The sequence below is a fragment of the Danio aesculapii genome, chromosome 4 (genome assembly GCF_903798145.1).
Source record: "Danio aesculapii chromosome 4, fDanAes4.1, whole genome shotgun sequence".
Classification (NCBI taxonomy): domain Eukaryota; kingdom Metazoa; phylum Chordata; class Actinopteri; order Cypriniformes; family Danionidae; genus Danio; species Danio aesculapii.
The window spans coordinates 42,457,383-42,485,136 of record NC_079438.1 but is presented as its reverse complement, the minus strand read 5'-3'; the positions used below and the strand labels follow the sequence as shown (position 1 = coordinate 42,485,136).

The following is a 27,754-nucleotide window of genomic DNA, read 5'->3' as shown; positions in this document are numbered from 1 at the left end:
TACTGTGAAAATGTCCTTGCTCTGTTAAACATCACTTGGGAAATATTTAAAAAAGAAAAAAATGTTAAAGGGGGGAAAATAACTCTGACTTCAACTGTATAACCATTACTGTTATTAAAATTCAATTATTAAATATTTTAAAACATTTAAAATTATGCTGTACTTAAAATGTTGCAAATATTGTTAATAAATATGTATTTTAATAAGATTAATTTGCAAAACAAATTGAAAACATTTTTAGAATTTAATTTAAGCATTTACCATTATAATTGTTAAACTGACTAATGTGTAATGTTTATGACTTATGCTAATTAAACAAAATAAATAAATCACTTTTTACACATATTAAGTTTCTAGATCATCGGTCTTAAACTCAATTCCTGCACAGTTTTGCTCCAAGCCTAATCAAACACAGCTGATCCAACTAATCAAAGTGTTTAAAAGAGTCTTGAACACCTTTATTATTTGGATCAGCTGTGTTTGATTAGGGTTTGAGCAAAACTGTGCAGAGCTGCGGCCCTCGAGGAGTTTAAGACCTATGATCTGATTTATATTTATGAGTTATATTTACAGAACACATTCAATCTACTTAAAATTTTTTTTTAAATGTTCAAATATGGGTAAAAAAGGTTTATTTTGGCTGAATGTAACGGATATACTGTATTTAAATAAACATTTTTAAAAAGTGATCCTTTAAAACTAGTTAAAAGAATACGAATATATTGCTGACAAATTTTTCATATCTTTTAATGTCATCAAATAAAATAATTGTTATATAATCTGTTACACTGAATGACATTTTAGTGCGCGTCTTCTGCAAATCATTGTTAAAAATGTATGATAGTCTTTTTTTTCTTGGGGAAAAATATTCACATAATAAGGAAAATCTGTTAATGTTTTGAGCACTGAAAAATATTTTCTTATTTGAATGAATAATAATAATAATCATCGCCAAACATCGCATTGCATTTTATTGTACGCAATATTAATGTACAATACATGTTTCTTTTGATCCGAGTGAAGAATCAACACGAATTTCCAGTTTATCCCTGTCTGAGTTTAATTGAAAACCATGTCATTTTTCATAACAGACTCATTAATTAGAGCTACAAATGACTTTACAACATTTGGTTTTCATTAAGAAAAGCTTCAAATGTCTTGTTTACTTCCAGGTTTTGAATGCAAACTTTTTGAATAATGCAACCCAAACCTGTGCTCAGTCATTTTCATGCCAGATATTAATTGCCGTTTTCCACTGGTGTCCTCTTACCGTCGGTGTCTGCGCCCACACTAAACGGGGCCTTGATGTTCAGTCTGTCCCGCTCGGCCTCCTCCTCTTCATCATATGTGTCGTCATCCTCTTCATCGCTGTGGTGAGGGGTGGAGTGGAGGGAGGCTGACGGAGATGGAGGAACAGAGGACGGGCGAGGGTAACGGAAACCCTGCGTCTGTGCAGATAAACACATTCAGGCACACTATTAAAGACTGATAGTTGTAGTTTCTTTTTAATTGTTTGATGTTTTATATTATTAAATATTATTCATATATTAATGGTCATTTAAAAATACTATTTAGTTTATTTGCTTAATTTGAAATAGTTGTTAGATTTGATATATAAGATCGTATTTTCATTGTACTGCTAATAGTACTTTTTTATTTCTATTAAAACCCATTTTAGAATTTCATTTAGGCTGTTATTTTCATTGTAATATAGGAGTACACGACATTTATTGGCTGAAATACTAGTTTTAATATTATTGATGTCGGCCTGATGACAAAATTAGGCCAATAAATTATGTATGAGTTGAATCACTTCGCATACTTGCTCTCTGATCATTTGTTGTATTATTTTACCGATATTTAGATTTTGGTTAATGTTCAGTGACTTGGCTGCATTTTTCAGATCAGGCAGTAGATTTCATTTATGTAAAAGAAAACTGGTCATAGAAAACAATAGTCGATTACATTTTCTGAAGTTTAGGTTTTTAAAATAAAGTGTTGTTTATGTTGTTGTTTACTGTGTACACTTGACTTTTTTTTTGGCAGTCATATATATTTATCAGCTAATATATCGGCTATCGCCTCCAAATTAAAAGAGTTATGGTATTGGTCAAAAATTCAATATTGGTGCATCCCTATTGTAATATATTAATTTACACATTACTTTGAATTTATTATTATTATTGGGCGTCACGGTGGCTCAGTGGTTAGCACTGTCACCTCACAGCAAGAAGGTTGCAGCTGGAAGGGCATCCTCTGTGTAAAACGTATGCTGAATAAGTTGGCGGTTCATTCTGCTGTGGTGACCCATGATAAATAAAGGGACTAAGCCGTAGGAAAATGAATGAATGAATAATTATGCACAGCCTACATGATTCAGTAACTGATATGAATTTTGATTTTAAAAAAAGTGACTCAAAATGAGCCATAATTGCTGCATTTATTTGATGCATACGGCAGATTTATCTATCCCACTGTGTGTGTTTGTGTGTGCGTGTGTGTTATGTTCCTGTGCAGGTAAATGTTATCCTGTCAATTAAAGTCAAGAATGAAGCCTGACAGCAGTTCATGCTCATTGCTTTGATGTGTTTGACGTACCACATAATATTCAAGAACCCTTGGGTTCATAATTTGGAGAACAGAGAGGTGATATTATTATTATTAAAAGTATAATATATATAATAATATGAAATAAAGTATTATTATAAGTACAATAAATCAAAATATAAAGATTTTAAATAAGATTAATTTCCAAAAATGCGTTTTAAACTGTTAAAAAATGCTTTTAGAATTTTATTAAAACGTATTTTTGCTGTAGAATTAACATTATTTGTCATTTCTAAGTAGATTTTATTAGTATTTTAAGTAATTATAAATGCAATTTTAAACACACAGTAAACATGTAAAACAATTATTCATTCATTTTCTTTTCAGCTTAGTCCCTTTATTAATCTGGGGTCGCCACAGCAGAATGAACCGCCAACTTATCCAGCACATGTTTTTTACGCAGCGGATGCCCTTCCAGCCGCAACATGTAAAACATGCAAAAATCGTACATTTTGGTGGTCATTCAGGCAAAAAAAGGTGCAGAATTGATTTATTTTGTTCCTAATATAAGATTAATGGTACGTTTTTGACTAATGCAAAGTGCAAATATTCCTCAAAAGCGTTCAATCTTGCTGATTTGGTGCTTAGGATTTGTATGAATAAAAAACTTTTATTATATTTATTCATTTTTGCTTGATTTAAAAGATCTTGCCTTCATAATCAGATTGAGATCTATAAGGCGTCTCACCTGCGTAAGGTTTAGATGCTCCGTTCTGAATTTTTCAGGGAAGGATCTGCTGAGGGCCAAATGTCTGGCGTGCATGTAGAACTGAGCAGAAAGAAACACTTTACCATATTAACCAGTCGAGTAAAAAACTGATTACCATAAAACTGATCACTCACTCGTCCAAGATATCTCCAATCCAGCAGATCGGAGAGCCTCTCCGTTCGGTTACGCTGGATTATTCGCTGTCTGCGCGACTTCTGGCAGAACGAAAACATGAACTGGGTCAGCTGATTACACGACTCGTCCGCAGAGCGAAACCGCCGGTCCACGATGTAGATTCCTGAAACACAGATGTTATTGAGATTATTAGCTTTATCAGGTATATTAAGAACTATATACAGGTATGATCACATCACTGAAAAAAGGCTTGTTATAAACCCTCAAGTAACACAGTGTTCTTTCCCCTATAAAAGTTTAAAGGGGTTATAAACGGCCTTTTATTTTGTTTTATTCTTTGATGTTTACATAAAATATTATCAAGATGTTACTTGAATTATTTTTTACTATTTTAAATAAAACTATTTATTCCCTATTTTTCTTTTGCTTGAGTTTTTGCCGATTACTTATTCATCTGCATCCTCATTTTTTCGTGCAAATGCAATCGTTTTTTTTATACTGTACAGCTTACTTTATTAGTACTTAAATTAGTTTTAAAACAAAACTAAATATTTTTTACATGTATTCATTCTATGATCGTTTTATTTTTGTTCAATTGATGTGTACATACACCGTTTGAAAAGGCATGGCTGATTGTAATCTCAGAAGTAAACGCAGCCGATTCGAATGTTATCACTCGATTGAATGGGCGTTATAAGCTGATAGATATGGGCCAGCAGGGCCCTTCTGCGCCTACTGGTAGGCTCAGAAGGCTGCTATCATCCATCCACATGGTTAATCAGCTATAGATTACATTTGGTTGCAGGCGGAAATTACTTATATAATTTATTCAATTTTATTTAAACATTAATTTTATTTTATTAACATTTACCCTTACTCCAACCCTAAACCCAACCGTCACAGTAATGTAAAAACAGATCTGGAGACTTCTCTATTAGCATAGCTGATTAAAGTCCATGTAGATGGATGATACCAGCATTCTGAGCCTACCAGTAGGTGCAGAAAGTCCCTCCTGACTTAAATCGATCAGCTAATAACCACTGACAATGCCCATTCAATCGAGTAATAACATTCGAAGCGGGTAGGTAAACGCCCACTGTTGTGATTGGCTGTGTTTTGCATAATTACGAATTTTCGAAACTTCAAAACTGCACACATCTGACAGCCTACATCCTTCATTGATGGACACTGCTGTAAGATAAACACATTAATACATATCAAACCGACTAAACCATAGTGAACAGATAATAACAACAGTTGCTAGATTACTATCGGATCCAATATTGTCAGCACGGCTTCATCTTGCTTTCAGTCATTCTTAAAATCAGCATCAAATTGTGCCTTGTTCATGAACAAATCTGTGGTTAAATGAAGTCAAGTAACAATCAAGTTCTACTAATGGAAACTGGAACTTTCTTAATCTTTCCTAATGTTGTGATCAGACTCATCTTTATCATTTGGTTTCGGTGTAAACCTGCGATCACTTGTTATTTACTACTGTGTAAATTACTGGGTGGAGTTAAACATAAATGGGTGGAGCCTTACAAGCAGTCATGTTCCAAAACCAAAAACAGGTGGCTCATTTACAACCTTTCATTTTAGTAGATTGGCTTTTAATATAAGCTCTTTTCAGAACAACAAGAAAGTTTTGAGTTCTGTTTGAGTTGAGGGTCTTTAGTATCTAATTTATGGCAAACTTTACATTTCTCAGTTCATGACCCCTTTAAATAATTTGGGTGTTTCAAAGCAACATATATTGATCATGCAAATAGCTTTGTAAAGCAGTGATTCAGTCAGTGACTCACCATATTCAGACGGGTCAGAAACATGTTCTTCCATGAAACAGCCAAACCCAGACAGATTTGTGGTTACGCTGGGGATTCCCATGACTGTACACTCACCTGAACACAAACAGTTACAGATGATGATCAATGTTTCAACATTTATACACTTGAACATGCTACCATCAAAAATTTCTATCAGCTGCTGCATGATTTTCCTCATACGTCAAGTTTGAACTGTAGAAGTGGCCATTATATAGACGGGGGCTCGTCCGGGATAATAAACTGAGACCTTTTGTTTATATATTAAATTACAAAATTGATGTAAAAATGTGTCTGAAATCTGAAAACAGTGCTGGATGTAAAAATGAGAGTCAAGGATGTGAATGGGACTAAAAAAAATATTATGAAACCTGGTGTGTAGCCCCATGGTTCATAGTAGGATGGAAACACTCCCAGATGGCAGCCGCGCACAAACTCCTCGTAGTCCATTGGCAGCAGGGGGCTGGTGGAGGACAGGAACTCAGGATGGAACACGATCTGGTGCAGAAACACATTTATACCACACGTTTATGTATGGACTCACCAAAAACAATCAATATTAGACATCTTTTATGCATTAGGCGATGCACTTATCTGACGACAACAACGGCTTTTACATAGACATTCGGGTATTATGTTTAATAATGAGCTGGAGCCAGGTAGACAGAACTGATGCTTGGGTTTTATGCTTGCAAACACAGTTAGAACATTTTTGAATATGAATTTTGCATTTTTAAGGTCACCATGATTACTGGGCAAAATTGGATGGTAAAGTGGCCACTTTATTAGGTACACCCATTTAATTCCACATGACTTGAAGTAATCACATGGAAGCACCTCAGTGCATGTAGGCATGAAAAATATCTGCTGAAGTTCAACCCAACCATTAGGAAACAAAGATTGGGGCTGGTCAGAATATTTCAGAAACTGCTGATCAACTGTGATTCCTATGCACAACCATCTCTAGGGTTTACAGAGATTGGTCAGAAAGAGAGAAAATATACAGAGAGCAGCAGTTCTGAGGGTTAAAATTACGTGTTGATGCTAAGGATCAAGCTGGGTTGAGCTGATAGAAAGGCAACAGCAACTCAAATAATCATTTGTTATGACTAAGGTTTGCAGAAGAGCATCTCTGAACCCAAATCAACCCTTGAAGCAGATGAGCTACAGAAGCAGCAGGAGCACAACAGGTGAATCTCCTGTTATCAAATAATGGCAAACTGAGGCTTCAAATCCCAAAGACTCACCAAAACTGGACAACTGAAGATTGGAAAAAGGTTGCCTGATATGATGAAACTCGAATTCTGCTGCAACATTTGGATTTTAAGCACAGAATTTGGCGAAAACACCATGAGAGCAAGAGTCAATCATGCCTTAATGTTTGATTAAAAGCATCCTTTGTGTTCCAAACATGAACAAACTGAATCTCTAGTGAGTTTGGATCATCAAGAGGTTGAACTAACTCTTTGACAGTTTTTAGGTTTGCTGGAGTCCGACATGGTGAACTGCACACCTTCACTCTGTCGTTGCGTCCATTGAAGAGGCCGATACGCCGGATGTTGCCCAGGATCGGGTCAGTGGAGTCATCCAGCATGTTGTGAGTTGTTACTGGAGGAAGAGAGTGTCGCTGTGGAGGACAAACACAAAAACAAATCTAACATTTAATCCATTTTCATACCACTAGTACATATTTTTTGTTAGATACTAGTATCTTTTCCATTGAGTTGGTCACACTTTATTTTAATGTACAATTTATGCTATCAACAAACCATTAGCTAAGAGTTTTAGCTTAATAAATGATTAATTAGCTGCTTATCAATCATTATTAAAGTAGCAGTTGGGTTTAGGTATTGGGATTAGGGATGTACAGTAAGATCATCCTTTATAAGTGCTAATAAACAGTTCATATCCTAATAATAGGCAGGTAATAAGCCAGTAGTAAATGGTGTGAATTGCTTCTTTTATCGCTATTCTGTTGTTAACAAACTTTAAATTGTTACCATTTTTACCATCAGTCATTTAGATAAATCAGGGTTTCCCAAACTTTTCAGTCCATGACCCCCAAAATAACAATTCCAGTTACTCGCGCCCAATACAATTCTCGTAAGTGATTATAAACGCATTGCACCCAATGATCCAAACACACCAAAAATCCTATATAAGCACAAGCATATTGACAACACAAAGGGCAACAGTCTAACAACAAGATACTTTTTAATAGTCATATATTCATTTGTTTAATTTAACATTAACCTCGCCAAATGAGACTGGTGGGCACAATGTTAACAGCAAAAGTTTATTCTTGGTATAATTTTGGAGACCGCCACTTGGAGATCATCCTCCATGTTTATTCATGCTCTTTATTTTTAATGGAGCCTATATGTGAGTGCTGTAAAGGTGTCAACGTTTAACATTGTGCCGTAAAATCAATCTGCTGCAACTGAAGCTATTGCCGTGGTAATATAACAAAATCACTGACGAGATCGCAATCCAATGGAAAAAAAAAACTAATCAAAAGGCTGATGGGTTTTTATTTGCACATTGTTTTTTTTAATATAGCTATTACATGCTATATTTAATCTTCTGAAGGTTATGAGTAAAATATGGTAATTCCAATAGTTTAATAAAATTTCTTTCATTTTTGGAAATCACAAAGCGACTCCCCTCATTGTCCCGCGACCCCCACTTTGGGAACCACTGAAATAAACTACTCAGCTCCAACTAGTATGTATTCCAATTGTGACTATGATTTCATGTACTAGTAAATATTTTTATTAACAGTATCAATTAAATAGATGCCACACTTATTTGTTAGATACTATACTACTATTTTCTTTCCTTCTTAATTTATTAGTAAAAAAAAGCTACTTTAGACATTCAGACTAGTCATATCATAGATGAGTATTAGTGATTGTTACTAGGAATAATAAAAATTACTAAGGACATTAGCCTTTAGTTCAGAGTGCCCAAACTTTTTCGTATGAAGGGCCAAAAATCAAATATCAATAATAGCCGATAGCCCAAGATAAATATCAAACTATTTTACATTAAATGGGTAATTTCCTAAATAATTTCATAACATAAAAAATAAATAGAAAGCATCACTTTGAATAGTATTATCTAATGCAGCATATCTTTTTTTAATTATAACTTACTGCATTAAAAAAACATAAACAATCACATTCATTGGATATACTGGATACACTAGTCAAGCAGAATCTGCTTTTGCCTTGATTCGCTCACCAAAGTCTCTGTGTCACGATCACCAGCCATCCAGCCTGTGCAGATCGCTGGTAAACTCACAGATCACACAGAACTACAAATCCGCCGGTATATGGACTACAAGATCCAGTCAATCACCACATACTCACACCTGTTCCAGTTTCCGAAAAGATCCACGAACCATTGTTAGAAGTTAATTAAGTTTAAATAAAGGTTTAATAATGCATTTCCAATCTACACTCTCCAAAATAAGTACATGTGCTATTACCAGGCCGGTATCCTTTCAAAAAAGTAAACATTAGTATCTAAAAAATGCTCCTTTTTAAAGGGTAGCGCCCCAGAGATTGCTTTTCTACCTCTATTTCTGAGAGTGCCTTAAAAAACCTTGCTTTCAAAGTCCATCAAAGCTGCATTTCAATCGGCGCCATTATAATGGTTTCAATACATTATTCTTGCTATTAAATTCCAGAGCCTGAGACACTCATAAAAAAAGAAAACCCCCCTAAATGGACTTTAATCCTCCAGAAAAAAAATTAGGCTCATTTTTTCTTGCAGTTTCTGCTTTATAAACAAACACCAGCGCTAAATGTATCGATCGCTCTCCTTCTCGAAATATTGATACTCAGATAAATCCAAGCAGAGTGGCTGTTTATTGACTGCCTGCTCATAGCGCTGTCATTAAAACGCCGTGGAATAAATCTCGGCAACACGTTCAATCTATCGAGCGCAGACAAGTCAAGAAACATGCTTTAATACGTCACTGCCTCTGTAACACAAGCCGCTCCGGTAGTCATCCAGCACAATGATGCAGGGGATTCCTCTTCAGATTTACATCAATATTCACTATAGCCTCAGCCTGACCTTTGATTCAAGTCCATTCATAAAAAAACAGCCCCTGTGAACGCTTATTCATCTGTAGACGCACATTCTAGCTAGTTCGTGTTGTCACAAAAACAGAAATATTCATTGAATTGCATTGCTGAATTAATTACAAATGTATGGTGAGTATATTAAATAATATGTGCGGTTTCATCCTTATTTGTGGTAATGATGACCGCTGCTGACAGTTGATTATCATTCTTGTTGAACAGCGACTAATGAATAATTTGCATGGAAATAGTGTATAGATTATTATAATTAATAGTATTGAGTTTATTTTAGCATGCGTCAAAAGAGATTAGCGTAATGAAAGAGCATAATGTGGGAGACTGGGTTGTCTAATATTTAGTGATTATGTATTCTTTCAAAAATATCAATCTGATCAGAAATGTTTATTTATTAATATTGAAAATGTGACCAGGTTTTAAACATTTAAATAGTTTCTTTTTTTTGTTGCATTTACAGGCTATTTTAAACAATTGTATTAAACGATATGTGTTGTGTAAAACATATGGTGGATCAGTAGGTGGTTCATTCCGCTGTGGTGACCCCTGATGAATAAAGGGACTAAGCCGAAAGAAAATGAATGAATGATGTATATTTACATTATAAATCAGATATATTACATTTATTTGAATTATTTGAACAAACTAAAGCCTGAATTATCATTTTATAATTAGATTTATCTATTTAAAATGTGATTTACAGTTTTTAAAAGTTATAAATTGATAGCTGAATTATTATATTCAATATTTGTGGCTTGCTTTTTATTACACATTTGTACGATTTGCAATGGTCAGTTCTATTAACATCAGTTTAACACAGAAAACAGATTTTAAATCTGAAAATTATTATTATTTAAAGAAATTATTAGTATTTAAACATCTTTGTTATTATTATAAATATTCCATTTATTATTTCTAACATTTCAGTTCTTAACAATATTAAGATCAATTTAAAAAATAACATAAAACCAATAAATAATTCAATTATGATATTTATTATATAAAATTTATGATATTAAATTAAGATATTTTTATATTTAATTTAATAAACAACCACATACAATTTTATACCTCTCTATAATTAGAGCCTATTTTTATTTTATTTTATTTTTTATATTTAATTTAATTTTTTTATTTTACATTTAATTTTAATTAATTTGATATTTTATTCTGTAATTAACTTATTTTAGATTCTATTTAATTTACTCTAATTTTTAATAATTATTTTATTAAATTTTTTATTTAATTTTATATTTATATAATTTTATTTGAATTTTATTTTAATTTTATTAGTATTGTGTATCACACAATCTGACCTGTGTTGCATAAATGGCTCTCTTCATGATGGTGAAATCGTCTCTGTCCAGGATTTTGCTCATGTCTGGGATTTCACCCCTGCGAACACAAATGAGCTTCATTAAAGGAGATCTACACACACACACGCGCGCGTGCTCGCTTTGTCTCGCTTCGTGATCACACATGAGAAGTGACCTATTGACATGACACAATGTCATTATGAATATCCTACAAGCTGACAACTCCCTGAGGAAGAGCAGTGCTTTCATCAACACCTGGTTAACACTGTCAAATATCAACACTTCATCATCATCATCATCGTCGTCGTCATCGCATGATGACCACATTTACTGTCACTTCACTTTACAGTTTCAGGAAACCACCAACCTCAACAAGCTCTCGTAAAGCTTTTTGCCAAACTTCTCCTTCACCGACTGAGCCGTGTCCCTGAGAAAAGAGCAAAGGGAGATTCAAGAATTGTAAATCATATACACATACATGATTATTCTGAAAAAAGTACTTGTAGAGAGAGTTGATTCAGGTAAAAGGTGGTAAATGATACCTGTATGCATTTTTAATGTACTAAACTGTAAGGCCACAAAGGCCATCTGCATGCACAGAAATCCGCAGATTTACACCGATTTTTTAGCCCATAATTGAGTCTATTTACTTCTGTAAATGTGTGTGAATGTACAGTCGAAGTCAGAATTATTAGCCCTGCTGAATTATGAGCCCTCCTGTTTTTTTCCCCCAATTTCTGTTTAACCGCCATGCCATGAAAAAAGGAGGAGTATGGGGAGCAATGGGGGGTTTCATCCAGATGAAGATAAATGTGGACTGAAGACTGTGGATACTTATAGTAACTTAGGAATCATATGATTGGGAGATCATAATTAGCTAATGCGAGACCGGCTGTGGTAAATCATAAGCAGGTGATCCTCTAAAAATTAGTTTATGAATAAACTTCACTCAAAAGCTTGACTAGGTTGTCGGCGCCAGTGGTGTAGTGGTTAGTGCGTCGACACATGCACTCTGGTACTCACGCCGACCTGATCCCCATGCTTTCCTGGCAATACTCTACACTTTCCTAACCATTAAAGGTGAAAACCCCCCAAAAATTATTATATTTAAAAAAAAAAAAGCTTGACTAGGTTAATTAGGCTAACTAGGGTAATAAGGCAAGTTATTGTATAACGTTGATTTGTTCTGTAGACTATCGAAAAAATAGTAAATATATAGCTTAAAGAGGCTAATAATATTGAAAAGGCTTTCAAAAATTTTAAAACTGCTTTTATTCTAGCTGAAATAAAACAGATAAGACTTTCTCCAGAAGAGAAAATATTATCAGACATACTGTGAAAATGTCCTTGCTCTGTTAAACATCATTTGGGAAATATTTAAAAAAGAAAAAAGTTCAAAGGGGGCGTGGGCTAATAATACTGACTTCAACTGTATATTTATTACATTTTTTTTTTCAATGCAGAAATTGCATTGAAAATACTGGGGTAAAATTAATTTCCATATTTTAAAAACATGGTGCAGGAAAATATAATTTAATGCAGTGGTTCTTGTTTGGTCTGATACCATTTTAAATCGTATCTCAGCCAGGCAGTGAAGATCGCTGTTTTTTTTGTTTTTTTTCAAGAAATCAAATCTCAAACGTGACAATTTTGTATGGGATGACAATTAACCAGAAGCCCTGGGGCTGGCTGACTGAAATCAAAAGTCCATGTGCATATACCTCATTGAATTTGCATTGCAAACTTTAAATAAAAGTGAAAAAGTTATAATTCTAATATTTAATGTTCTAAGTTTTTTAATCATTCTGCAAAAATGCCCAGATTAGTTTTTTATTTTTATTTTCTTTTTCAAATTTCTGTACAGAAATAGCTATAAATGTCCACAGATTCTGTCTGGCCCTGCTAATATGTAATAGAGAGTGACAGAGAGAGACCACCTAAAAATCCTTTGTTTTTCTGGATTTACAATTGATAGATGTGTTTGAGTGAAATTTGTAGTATTCCATAAAAGCATAGATGATATTTCTTCCAAATTTTAATAAAAATGTTGTTGTTTGCAGATTTTTTGTTGTTGTTGATACACAAATGTGTATGTTTTCAGACATATATTCAATTTTAAACAACACAATAAAAATGTTTTAACTTTAGAAGTTAAAAGGTGAGTTTAGACGAGTAAAAAAATCTATATTTATTTATTTGAAATGTGGAAGATTTTAACAGACCTTTATATTTACTTTAATTCGAAGTTGTGTACCTAGTGTGTAACAGTGTACAAGTGTGCCAGTTCTCAATTCTCGCTATTAATAAACCATCAACTATGACTTTTTCTCAAACTACTAATTTCTTGCTTATTAAGCATTATTAATTTAATAGTTAAGCTTAGGATCTTTTTAGGTACTAATAAACAGTTAAAATCTTAAAAATAGGCAAGTAATAATAAGCCACTAGTTGAAACAAGAATTGGTCCATAAATTAAAGTGTTCCTCATTAATGAATAAAAAGATGATTTGCTGAAATGATTACATACCACAGTTGTTTGCGTACAGCCTGTCCTTTAAGCGACTCCACATTAAAGTTGTTGGTCTTGGCGGGCATGACAAAAAACACAACAACTGTAACGTCACTCTTATGAACCTGCATGTCAGCCAACACAAACACACAATGTAGAATTAACAGCCTCATACACTTAAACGACATCCCATTTTCTGAAGAAACGACTGGTTGTTCATACCCTTAGCAAGTAGTTCAATCTGGACAGAGATTCGAGAAACAGATCTGCTCCCTTATTAGAAAACTCATACCGTCCAGCGATGAAAAAAAACAGAGTCTTCTCGAGATTGAAGTCCAGATGACTAACGGTAAGATAACAGATATTTAAAAATAAAAACAAGCACTATTCTGTGTGTTTCCAGTGGGCACCTTGATGTCAAAACAACATAAAAAACACGTCAAAAATACTAATTAATTTGATGTCAGTTGACTACCTTGATGTCAAAATGACATCAAATAGACATCTAACATGACGTATTTTTTGATGCCATTGTTCGATGTCTATTTGATGTCAATTTGACATCAGTCTAGTTCACATGCATTCTAGGGATATAGAATCTAGTGTAAATTTGCAATTTGTAATTGAAGCTTTCAGATAAACAAAAAGTTCTCATATTATAATACTTCTTGTGTTGTTAATTTGATGGTCAAAATGGCATCAATGTGTAGATGTTAAATAGACATCAGGGTTTTGACATTCTTATTGTCAATTTGATGTTGTTTAGACATCAAGGTGCCCGCTAATTTATCAATTTGACGTCAACTGATTACACTTATATCAAAACAACATCAAACAGACATCTAACATTGGCGTAAACAAAAAACCCACCAAAAACTGATTACAGGACAGTCCTGTATTGATTTTTGATGTGTTTTGATGCTAATGTTAGATGTCTATTTGATGTCGTTTTGACATCAGGGTAGTTTGCATGCATTGTAAGGCTACAGAATCCAGTGTAAAATTGTCATTTGTAATTGAAGCTTTCAGATAAATAAAACATTCTTATATTATAATACTATTTGTGTTGTTATTTTGATGGTCAAAATTAAATCAATATGTGGATGTCAAATAGACGTCAAGGTTTTGACGTCAAATCAATTAGCTTTTTTGACATTCTTGATGTTGTTTTGACATCAAGGTGCCCACTGGGTTATTGCGCATCCAGAAAATTGCTCTGACCCATAGAAGTGTCCTCTTACGAACTCCTGGATCTTGGATTTGTTCATGGAGTGCAAGTTCTGGAATTCGTGCATGGCTGAAAACTTCCTAACGTTCAGGCCATTGGGGGTGACGACATCTGCAAGAGTCATGCATGAAGATGTGATCATTTTCTAACGCATTCAGTTGCTGAAAATGAGGTCCTTTTCTGATACCTGGGTTCCTGTGGAGCATGTGATCGGCCTCCACCGCTGTGATTTGGGACACTGTTGTGAAGACATGCGCACAGTGAACCGCAGCTCTCTCCAAGCAATACCTGTGGTAAATCTGTCTCTCTCCAGCCTCTCGGTCAATGTCAAACTGCAAGAAAGAAAACAATTAGGGATGCAAAATATATCGGCGGCCATATTTGGTATCTGTTGATAAATGTATGTTATTGGCTGAATAAGAAAATCAATTATTGGCTGATAATTTATGGATTCATTAAGATGGTTGAAGCATGTTTACATGACATGCTGCACGTAGCAGATGGACACTTAAGAAGAGTTTATGCAAGAGAGACAAAGTGCAATTCAGAATTATACTGTAAAAACATGTTTTGTGATTCACGTGTATTTTACGTTTATTTACAGTTATGAATGGCATTATGGGACCTCGATCTCTGCTCTGTCGACTTTTAATGTTGAAAATTTAACTCTGCAACTTAATAGTGATATTTATCGATATTTTAGTAATTTGAAACAATACACTGTATAAGAAATAAAATGTATAGAAACAGGTCCATAAAAGAACAGAAAATGTTCAGGGAGTCTATTACCAGTTTTTGTACTGTAATTTAAAACACTAATCAGAAAATATACCACTTCATAACTAATGTCAGTAGAGATCACTTTTTCAGACGTTTCAACATCTAATGTTGTTGGAGGAATATTTTTTATTAGTATTTGTAGATGATTTGAGGAAAATAAATAACTTACTTTTTAAATAAAAAAAATCATATCAAGATTTGTATTTATCGCCTGATATATCGGTTATCGGTTTCCAAATATAAAGAGTTATTGGTTAACTCTATTGGCCAATATTTGCATATCATTGTATCTCTTAAAAATAATAATGGCAAAAAAAGATTCAATTAACAGTTTTAAAAAGTTCTATGAAATTAGAGAGAACATTACTGTACAAAGCACAAAATAAATGGTTAACGCTAGTGCGTAGCTGCTGTAAACATCAGGTTCATTTATAAAAATATTAGTGCTGGGCAAAGTATTTTTATTATACACGATTAATCGCATCCAAAATAAAAGTTTGTTTTGACATAACGTGTTTATTATATATATTTATTATGTATATGTGATACAAACTCATAAAAACAAATCAATTTTGTTCATACAGTAGATATTTAAATGTATTTATAATTTGTGTCAAATACATATACAGTTATATTCAGTATTATTAGCCCACCCCCCCTTTGGATTTTTTTTTCTTTTTTAAATATTTCCCAAATGATGTTCAACAGAGCAAGGAAATTTTCACAGTATGTTTGATAACATTTTTTCCTCTGGAGAAAGTCTTATTTGTTTTATTTTGGCTAGAATAAAAGCAGTTTTACATTTTTTAAAAACAATTGTAAGGTCAAAAGTATTAGCTTCAAAACTTTAACTGTGTGTATGTATGTATATATATATATATATATATATATATATATATATATATATATATATATATATATATATATATATATATATATATATATATATATATATATATATATATATATATAATATCTAAATCTAAATAAACTTTTTTCTCTAATATATGGATGTATACGTGTATTATACATAACATAATAAAAATACACAGTACACACATATATGTCAAAACAAACTTCTAATTTGGATGCGATTAATCACAAATCATTTTTTCCCAGCAACAAAAAATACACAAACTACATACTAAAAAAATAAGAACAAAATTTAACCACACCAAAAATACTAAGATACTTTAATATAAGATTTTAGAAAACAAAAATATGCACAATGCTTATTGTAATCAATCAATTGCTGATGTTTGATGGTGTTTTTACCCAATTCACAAGCAGTATCTTACCTTAACTTTTTGTAATGCAAAATGTATTATTAAGTATAGAATCACCCATATAGAGACGTTTATCAAATAAAAAATAAATCTTTGTAGAAAGCATTGCCTATAGATTTAATTATTATTTATTAATATTAATAATAGAGATGACACTCTCAATGCAGTTAGTGTAACAAGCAAGTCTGAATCGAGCGTATTTTCATAAAAAGACTGCAATAAAAGTTAAAAGAGGCAGAGAGTTTCCTCATCAGCAGGTAAAGGAAGTCCCTCAGGGGCCAATAGGTGGAAAATCAGAAGATGCTGTCAATTATTCTTCAATCAACCTCTGCAACCTTCAGGCATGATGACCTTTATGCTCCTACACAGTCCCAATTATCACTGCACTTGCTCACTTCCACCTCTAATAAGTGTTCACTAGTTCAACAAATAACTGCCCTCATTTCTGCAGGGCGCACTTTAAATACCAGACATTGTGAAGGATACTGTGCTGTATGTCTTCTGTAATTTAAATTGATATTAATCTGTAAGAAGTAGTCATGTAAATAAACTGCAGAACTTAAAATCTATTTTTTTTATCCCTAATTAATATGATTTGTAATGAAAAACAATAATTTCTTCTGAGATCATAAAATGATTGTTTATTTATTCACCTATATATATATATATATATATATATATATATATATATATATATATATATATATATATATATAATACGTCAAAATATTTGTCTTATAATGTTGTCTCGTGAAGTTGAAGTTATTTGATAATAAAATACAGCTAAAACCATAGTTTTTTAGTAATAGTTCGTAATATAAGTGAAAATTTTAAAAAATGGTTTTATCTTTGTTCTAATCTATTTATATAGATTTTAAAATGTATTTTACTCTTATGATGGCAAAGTTGATATTTCAGAATCATTCAAAACCATAAATAAATGGGGAAAAAAAATAAACAAAATACAGAAAACTGTAATTTATGGATAATTTTACTGTGTATCACTATGCATTGTACATTAAAATAAAAAAGTGTGACTGAAAAACTAAATCCATTCTAGTATACAGACAAAAATGCAAATATGTATTACAGTCATACTTTTAATGCTTGAAAACCTCTGTTTAAATCCAATGTTTTTATATACTCTGTTTAATATCATTATATAATATCTGTATTATTTTACATTTGACAGGGCCTTCAAATGGCCTAGTCGAAACAACATCCTCACCTTGTCTAGGTTGTTGTAGAAGTCCGCATTACCGGCACATAAGTAACGACCCAGCAGGGTGGCATGAGTGGTGAAAATAGTTGCCAGGGGAAGATTTCGGGAGCGGCTCAGTACCAGTCCTGTCCCAGCCTGCCACTCGTGAAAATGAGCGATTACATTGAGCTTGTCCTGAAGCTGGTCTGTTAACTGCAGGAGGAGACCAACAGGTTTAACATCAGCAGCAGATCACAGGAGTTTACCACTTACAATCACACAAAATCCATTCATGTTCCAGCAGGTGAATAGGGTAAAAGAGAAAGAAAGAAAGAAAGAAAGAAAGAAAGAAAGAAAGAAAGAAAGGAAGAAAGAAAGAAAGACTAGAATATTCATCATCATACTTTTCCAGATGATTGAACTGCATAATTTTTTTGTATAAATGTTATAAAATGTTGTCAAAATATGCAAATTTCCCATTATGCAATTAAATTATGCACTAATTTGCATATAATTCTACACTGTAAAAAATTATATGATCAAATAGTAATGACTACATGTTTTATGCTACTTTAATTTATTTTAATAGGTTAAGTTTTAACATTTATTTTTAAATTATGCCACTTTTTGCATATTGCATTTTGCAAGCTTTTACTGATGCAAGTTGAAATGACTTGTAAAGTTAATTTGATGCAACTTAAAAATTTAAGGCAGCAAACAAGTTTTACAGTGTAGCACAAATATCTAAATTATTCACAATTATCATTTTATTTTCTGACATAATAGATGTTTTTAACAGTGGTGATTTTGGGAAACTATTTTCATCACTCCATATTTAGGAAATACTGTGAACAGCAAGAAAAAAATATTTGAAGTCAGAATTAATAGTTTAACGAGGCAGGTTAGGGTAATTAGGGAAGTTATTGTGTAACGATGTTTTTTTTCTGTAGACTATTGAAAAAAATATATAGCTTAAAGGGGCTAATAATTTTGACCTTAAAATCGTTTTTAAAAAATTAAAAACTGCTTTTATTCAAGCCGAAATGAAACAAATAAGACTTTCTCCAGAAGAAAAAATATTATCAGACATACTGTGAAAATTTCCTTGCTCTGTTAAACATCATTTCAGAAATATTTAAAAAAGAAAAAAAACTCAAAGGGAGGCTTATGATACTGACTATAACTGTATATAAATAAAACTGTAAAGTCTGAACTGGAGATTTATCAGTGCAGGAAGGGAAAAAACTAATTTTGAGAAGCATCCTTTAACAATATGTAATGTAAATCTACAGTCACAAATACAGAAAAAGTGCAACAAAATAAACACACAAATGTGGATGTAGGATGTTTTTTCCCATTATACTGAAAAAAATAGCCTAAAAATCTAAAAGCTTTTGTCTGCAGCTACTTGCTAGTGAATGCAAGCATTCAATTTTAGAGTGTGTGTTCACCTCTTTGAAGAACCAGGCCACCAGAGAGCCCAGGATGAGCGAATCATTAGCCTCTCGATCATGATATGGCAGGCCGATGCTGCAGGCGCTCCACAGATCCCCCTTCCAGCGGTCCAGGTTCCAGGCAGCGGCACCAATGTCAAAGAGAATCACGTATGGACTGCCCTCAATCAGCCAGCGGCCAAAGTGAACCTGCATGCAGACAGAAGGTAGAAATCATTAAAACACACCAATATACTGTCACTCAGGCAAAATTATATAAATGAAATGATGTTGCCCCTATTTATATTTGCTAAATTAAAATCAGCAGGCTTACTATTGCTTAAACTAAATCCATAAACCATACATTTTATCTTGACAATTTCAATGAACAAAATATATATATTTATACACTGTAAAACCCAGTATCTCAAACCATTTGAGGAAACTGATTGCAACAAAACATTTAAGTTCAAAAACTAATCCTAATGAGTACTGTGAACTTAATCCATTTGAGTAAACAAAGCAATTTGAGCACAGTAAGACCTGATAAATGAAGAGAACTAAAACCAACTGAGTACTATAAAAACCAGTAAGTTAAGGCAACTCAAACCGTTTGAGGAAACTGATTACTACAAACCATTTGAGTTAAAAAAATAATCTCTACGAGTACTGTGAACTTACTCCATTTAAGTTGAAGTAATGAGGTATTTAATTAACTTATTACCTTCAAAACTGAGTTCAAACTCTTTTCAAAGGAGTAGAATTAACTTTCAGTAAATTTTGAGTTAACTACACTCATTTCATTTGATAAAGTTGACTGTTGAGTTTTACAGTGTACTGTATATGCACTGTTAAAAAATACTGGTTGCCTTACATTCTTTAAGCTGAATCAAATTAACCTTATGAGTCCATTGATCTTATATTATTTTAAACTGACTTAAAACAGCTTGCATAACTTAAAAAATTAAGTTAGAACATGATTAACTTAAGTTTAATAAGTTACGATGAACTAAAAACATATGTTGTCATGACTTACTGATTATATATATTTTTTACAGTCTATTTTTATAAATGAGACGTAATTTACATTTACAGTGATCCCAAACTATTTGTTCAATTATTTCGATCAATACATCCATCCATATTTATTTATTTCTTATCCATCTATTAACATATAATTAAAATATTTTTGTTAACAATAACCACACTGCCCACCAGCACTAAAACAAAACTCTGTTGGTATTTACAAAAACCTTAAAAGGAACATATTTAATACATATATTTTTAAAAATGCTAAGAAAAAGCAAATCTGTATCTACTAGTGCTGTTAAACTCAAAAAAGATAAATCCTTAAAAAAAATGTAATCCTTTCCTTCTAAAGTGATTCTCTAGCATCATCTGCTGGCCAGATTAAGGAAAAGTCCACTAAAATACACTACTGAAACCACCCAAAAGCTTTCATTTACATCTAGCATTAATAAATACCATTATGTGATACGTTATCTGTGTCAAAAGCTAGAACATTTTTTTTCTAATTTCCCCTTCTGATAGTGCTGCATGCAGGATATACCTGGCAGCCGTTGTTGATCAGGGAGTCCATGGCAGCTCTGATGGCTTGGTTTGGAGGTTCACATTTCTCCACCTGAGTCTTGAAGTTGTGTTCATAGTAAGGTCCCATCATGAAGTAGTTTTCGCCCCATTCGTCCACAGTGATCTTAGCTTTCGTCTGAATAACAGTGTATATTCCTCCCACTGCACATGTGGAGGGAATAAAGAAAACAGTACATGAAGGAACAGGGTAACACTTTAGTATAATCTGCTTGTGTTTAAGCAGAATATTACTAGAATGTTTTGTTTATTAGCGATAATTTATGCTAATTTTTCATGTCCAGATTTCAGATAACTTAATCCTATCCACACCTAACATAATATCACCTATATTAACTATTTATAAGCAAATTAGATGTTTTTTTGAGGCTAAAGTCATATTTATTAGTTAATTGTGTCATTGGTCCCCAAACTAGGCTTTTTTTAAACAAGCATGAGACACTTTTTTGTACATTACAATGTATTTTCAGTAGTTATACCTTTTTTGAGCACAAGTTATTGTCATTTTCTATAATGATTTTGAAGTTAGTTCAAAATATACTAAAATTTTGTATGATCACCAGTATAATTTACAAGCCGTTTTAGAAGAAATCAGTCATTTAAACCACTAGACTTTACACATTTGTCAGTTTTTAATATTTTAAAAGAACCATTGCAATCACCAGACCTATATTTTAAAAAGGACAGGTCTGAATAAGTAAGGAATAACTGGTAATGATCAGCTGAATTATTGGAAAACTAATGCACACCCATACATTATTTTCTAATAATTCACCAGACTGGAGTCAATAATTCTGCTATGGTTATCACACTGTTTAGATGTTGTATTTCAAGACGTATGTCAGGTGTTTGGCCCAAATGCTGAAGTCTCATGCATCTCCAAAGACTTATGCATCTCATCCAATGCCTTCAGTTGTTTTGATTTGCATTTTGACAGTTGCAGGTTGTAAATTAACTGGAATCATATACATGATATGGAACCATTATTGTTATGTGGTTAAGACCTGTCTGGAACTATAAGAGCTGTGTATTAATCTGAACATACACGCACACCCTAGAATGTTCATCGGACAATAAGAATCATGCATTCAACAGCCCTGTAATGTTAGTGCTTCATTTTTAGTGTACTGTGTGTCATATTATATAACGAATGACAATATAACATTAGTTTACTCATATTTTGGCATTTTGTACTTGACTAAACTTTCTGGAAAAGGTAGATGATTGAATTCATGCATGTATTTAAAATCCTATTCGTAAATTTTATTGCATGTGAACACCAAAATAGGACATCTAAACTGTTACCCATTAACAAAATAGGAATGCTCATCAAAGTTTGGACATATAGTTCCAAAAGCAATTTTCAACACATTACAATGACTACATACGAACACGCATAAACTGGTGTGTTCTGATGCTCTACAAAATATATTTAGGTCTGAAATTGATTTGGAGCTTAATGTTTAACCTGCTTTACAGCCCTGCTGATATGATAGAATATGCATTTTACTGGAAAAAAGCAGCTCTGTCGTTGAACTGTTTCAGGCCTTCTGACTGAGGTGAACAGTCTTGAGGTCAAAAGCATTTTCAAGTGAAAAAACATCCAACTACTATCTTGCTAAGATTAAATAAACTAAGATTAAAAATAAAGTTGATAAGCATGCTTCATAAATAGATTAAGCAAAAAAAAAAAAAATACAGATTTGACCATTTTAAAGTTCAAATTACACCTTCTAATGGACTGTTTTGGACATATATGTATCAGGAAAATGTCTGCTTGTTTATTATCCCTTTTTAAAAGTCATTACAGGTTACATTAGATGGTACTTTTATAAGACATCCAAAAACTATATAGTGGAAGAAGTACATTTTATATTAATAGTACAAAACATGCATATTTATTCGGTTGGTGAAGCCTGCTCTATCTAGTATTTTTGTCTTGCAGCAACATTTAGCAAACAGAATTGTTTTATGTATAACTGAAAGATGTCTGCTCACCTAGGCTGCATTTATAAAATTATATAAAATACCACAAAAATCAAATAGTGAAAAACATATTTCAAAATAAAATAATTCTATGTGAATTTATGTATATTATGATACACTTTATTCAATTGAATTTTCAGCATCATTACAGTCTTCAGTGACCCGATCCTTCAGAAATCATATGGCATTTCTTGTTATTTTCATCAATGTTGAAAATAACTACTGCTTTATATTTATGATGATTTTTGTTATCTATCAGATTGAACCAATCAAAGATTCATGCAATTTTTTTATTGATCAAGAACTCTATTGTTAATCAAGTAACATTAAAGACATTTATGTTACAAAATTTTATTCAAAATAAATTAACATTCTGCTCAAAGAATACTTGATTATGAGGCAAAATGATGGATAATAATAAGAAATATAATTAATTACTGAGCACCAATAATAATTTATCATAATATAGTAGAAAACCAGTATTTCCAAAGTATTTCTGAAGTTAATGTGACACTAAAAACTGCAGTAATGACATGGAAAACTTTGAATCACAGGAATAAATTACATTCAAAATATATTGATATAGAAAATGATTTTAAATCTGAATAATATTTCACAACATACTTTTATCCAATAAATGCAGCTTTGGTCGACAGAACAGACTTTCTTTTAAAATGTAGCAAATCTCGAAGGGATAGTTCAACCAAAACCTTAAGTGGTTCCAAACCTTTTGGAGTATGAGTTTCTTTGAGAAGAGAAATAATTCAAAAATGTTTATGACAAGTGAAAGTAGAGTATAAATGATGGCTGAATTCATCTTTTTGGGTGAACTACCTCTTTAATGCTACCAAAATTTTGACTTAAGCAAAATAACATTACTGGAAATGATGTGCAATTAAAACAAAATTGCAAAATAAGTGCTCACTAAAAGCCTAATAACAGTATTATAAAGTCTTACCTTTATTTGTGACTTCCCATGCAACCTCAAAGAGCAGGAGATCTTCCACAGGTAGACTTTCCTCTTCAAACAGTGGAAGTCCACTTAATGATGTTATTGACAAAGATCTGGACAGTCGCATCTCACAAAATCTTACAAAGCCGTTTAATCCGTCAACTGGAATTGCAAATTAATGGGCCGATTTATAATTATAGAAACCTTAAACCATCTAAACACCCCCTAAAATACTAGATTTTGTGTTCTCTTCTGGCGCCTGGAGGTCCTGGAGACACTGCAAGTTGTTTGTCTCTAACCTTGTAGTGTAAAAAAGCATGCGCACACAGTGATTGCATGACTGAAGTCCACAGATAATCAAGGAGAAATTTTTGGCCTCTGTGCATGAACCCCCCTCTGACCGGGAGGGCACGTGCACACGCACCTACAGTATAGCCATTACTGTTTATTTATTTTTTGATTCATTTATTATCATTCAGGGTCACAAACGGGATATTTCAATGTGTTTTGAAAGCATGGACATTATGTATGCATCATACAGTTTTCTGTAGAAATATCGGAGTTGAAGAGTAAAAAGTAAACACAGAAGTTATGACGCACGTCTTTGACTGTTTAACGTTTAAGCTGCTGAACAACATCATTTGTTATGTAATTTTATGGATAAAATGCACTTTCCACAGAAAAGTCTGGGGTCTATGTTGAAATAAAGGAGATCAATTAATGTAAAGCAATTATATTGTGAATAAAGCACTAGGTAGGTGAATCTGGGGAAATTTAAATTCCAAAAGAGAGTTACTGACCGAAAGACAGACAACTAATTTAATTAAACATTTAACCCATTTGTTTGTTCATATTTGAATCAACATTGGGTTAAAAAAACCCAGCTTGTTTTTTTGTGTAGATGGATGGATAGAGAGACAGACAGATACTGTGACATTTACAGTGGTGTAAAGTAACAAATTACAGATACTCAAATTACTGTAATCGAGTAGTTTTTCTCAGAAATTGTAATTTACTAAGTAGTTTTAAAAATTTGTACTTTAACTTTCCCTTGAGTACATTTTTTGTGCTATATTGGTACTTTTACTCCACTACTTTCCTTCAACCTGCAGTCTCTACTTTATTTTTTCTTATCTATGGGGATTAGAAAAATCAGTCCTGTGATTCTTGTCCAATCCAATCACACATAGAAGGTAAATCACCTCATAATAAACTAACTCAAGTCATGAGCGATTTATAATTGCAACAAACTGTTTGGAAGCATTAAAAGTGTCCACAATGTACAAAATCTTTACACACATTGACCCAGAGACTGTTTAGATGCATGTCACTGAAGAGAAGATGACGGATGTTTACTGTATGATGACCGAAAAGACCTTAAACACCCAGCAGGCACAGGACATCAACATGATATCAGATTGATGTTGTACCCCAACATCGTGGTGACCTTGCATTTTGTTTGGAAATGAAAATCAGGTTAACGTCAGAACCCAAAATCTGGCCTACGTCAATGTCAAACGTCCAACCTAAAATCAACGTCACATCTAATGATGTTACATCTTGACGTTGTGTGGATGTTACCACTATGACGTCTATCAGACGTTGGATTTTGGTTGCCATATCTGACGAATAAATGTCAGTATTTGACATCAATATTATGTTGGTTTAAGATGTTGGCTCAACGTTGGATTTTGGTCATTTTCTAACACAACCTAAAATCAACGTCATTTTACGTCTTTAAATAACGTTGTCCTTAGACGCTGACTAGACTTGAATTTTGGTCACCTGACGTCACAACCTAAATCTAACCTAATAATAACGTCTTATGACGTTGTGTGCCTTCTGGGCAATCACTAAATGCACTACAGAATGTTACGTTTACACACATTTACAAATTACATGTAAATGCATTAGCTTTTTACAGCATAATACTCACTACTAACTACTCTTGAGTACTTTTGAAATGTCTACTTTTTACTCTTACTCTGAGTCATGTTTACAACAGATACTTTTACTCTGCTTGCACTACATTTTTAGGCAAGTAATGGTACTTTTACTTGAGTACTTCAGTACACTTTCCACCACTGGACATTTCAAAGAACAAATAGAAATAATTTATAGCGTTTAATCTATAAACATTAATACATAAGTCCTTATCACTTAAAACTCATTATCAATTTATTCTTTTGGATAATTTTGATAAATGTACATTTAGAAGGTTGAAGGCTGAGAGTATAAAAGGCTTTTATCAATGCTCCACTGTCAACATCCAAAAACATTTCCCTTTTGCATAATTTATACTCGCACCATGATGATGGTGCAGTGCTGTCTCATGCGCCAGGAATATTTTACTTATTATGATGTCCAGTCATGATCTTATTACCATGCTGAAGGCAAGATGACACTGAAGGTTTACTATATTTCCCTACAAACATCCACTGAAAAAATGACCATGATTGTACACCATTACGGCTCACTTAATTCATGTTGTCCAGCAGCAAGCCCCTTATTTTACTTTCATATCATGTGTTTTTCTCTGTAACAGAATGAGAGAAAGCTAAAATTAATGTGTGATTTGTATAAAAAAACGCACATAATGTGCTTTTGGTGGGTTCTGCAGCAAAACCTATTTGAATAATTGCAGTGTACAATTTACCACAGGATTTCCAAGAACAAAATGTAACATTTTACCAGTTAAATGCTCTGAATGAGGCATACAGGGAGGTCCTATTCGCCACAGACTGTCGTCCATGTAAAATAAGGTCAGAGGATGTCACCAAGCCTGCTTTATATTGAAGGAGGACAGCAGAGAATGGGTTTTATTCCCAGAAGAGAGCTCAGTTGTGCTTCATATAAGCTCCACAATTCAGCAATATGAATACCAAGGCACTGATTCTCTTCATGTCTGCAATGGTCAGTCAGTCTACAGCTATGAGAGCAATATTCACTGACATGGACACACCAGAGCCTATACCAGGTAAGGTGATGCTTTTGTGATTAAAATAATTGCTGAATAATTACATTTAAACTCGTTAATTAGAGGTATGTCTTACTTTATAGACCCCAAAGCGCGTTTTCTGTCATTGGAGCGAAGGCAGTTTGAGGAGCCCAGCGCTTCAGACGACGCAAGTCTTTGCTTTTTCATCCAGGAAAAAGACGAAACGAGTCAAATATCCTGCAAACATCGACTAGCACGCAGTAAATTCAACTACAACCCGTTTGGGCTGCGCTTCGGGAAGCGAAACGAAGCGACAACCAGCGACTCTGACAGACTCAAACACAAGCACCTGCTGCCAATGATGCTTTACCTGAGAAAACAATTAGAAACGTCGTGAAGTTCACTTTTCGTCAGAAGGATGTGATTTTCTTGACTGAAAACTTGGGGTAATTATGATTCAGGCACACTTTGCCTGTTATTATGCTTTTATGGAATTTGAAGGCGCATTTTGTTTTATTGAGTTATTGTATTTGTGCAATAAACGTTTTATATTGTTTGATGGCTTTATTAACTTATTGTTGATAGGTTGTGGGTTTGCTTACCAGGAAAAAAAACCACAAAATGACAAAGTTTATATTTTCAAAATTGGAAGAAATGTCATTCACAGAATAAAACGATAACTATATTGTCATTAATAAAAAAGGAACCATGTTTTCTGATGTTTATATTAGATTTTCTTTTCTTTTTTTGACAACACAATGCCAATGTTTTAATGCAAGAACTTAAGAAATCAACATCTAGTGGAACAAACTAATAAACCAATGAAAACGTGTTATGTACAAGGCAATATTTTGTTTGAAAAAGGGAAGTAATATCTCATATGTTTAGAAACAATTGACATTATACTCAAAACCAAAAACTTACAAATGCCCCCACCCCAAAACGATGTTAGCTTATACAACACAAGCTGCAATAATTAAAATCTTTGTATAATCTGCAAACCACACATTTATAGAATACCATGAATCCAACGCAACATCTGGATTTCATTTCAAATGGTCTTCAAAATGTGTTTCGTGACATTTTTCCATTATTCACACTCATTTTTTTTTTATAGCAATGTGTATTCTTGTCAAG

At 32.9% G+C, this 27,754-nt stretch overlaps 2 protein-coding genes across 2 annotated transcripts; one reads left to right on the top strand and one right to left on the bottom strand.

Moving 5' to 3' along the window:
• Window positions 1-950: 950 nt before the first annotated feature.
• Window positions 951-24,006, bottom strand: gys2 (glycogen synthase 2). Its single transcript, XM_056455725.1, has 16 exons — window positions 23,686-24,006; window positions 20,704-20,885; window positions 19,152-19,343; window positions 17,728-17,913; window positions 14,621-14,765; window positions 14,427-14,544; window positions 13,428-13,548; window positions 13,224-13,330; window positions 11,064-11,123; window positions 10,697-10,775; window positions 6,788-6,901; window positions 5,646-5,772; window positions 5,257-5,352; window positions 3,451-3,614; window positions 3,296-3,376; window positions 951-1,448 (listed from the first exon to the last, which is right to left on the bottom strand). Exons 1-16 carry the CDS (start codon window positions 23,804-23,806, stop codon window positions 1,239-1,241), a joined length of 2,103 nt encoding a protein of 700 aa, XP_056311700.1. The 5' UTR covers window positions 23,807-24,006; the 3' UTR covers window positions 951-1,238.
• Window positions 24,007-26,516: 2,510 nt separating this feature from the next.
• kiss2 (kisspeptin 2) lies at window positions 26,517-27,189 on the top strand. Its single transcript, XM_056455068.1, has 2 exons — window positions 26,517-26,656; window positions 26,740-27,189. The coding sequence occupies exons 1-2, from the start codon at window positions 26,554-26,556 to the stop codon at window positions 27,012-27,014; spliced, it is 378 nt and encodes a 125-aa protein (XP_056311043.1). The 5' UTR covers window positions 26,517-26,553; the 3' UTR covers window positions 27,015-27,189.
• The last annotated feature ends 565 nt before the right edge of the window (window positions 27,190-27,754 follow it).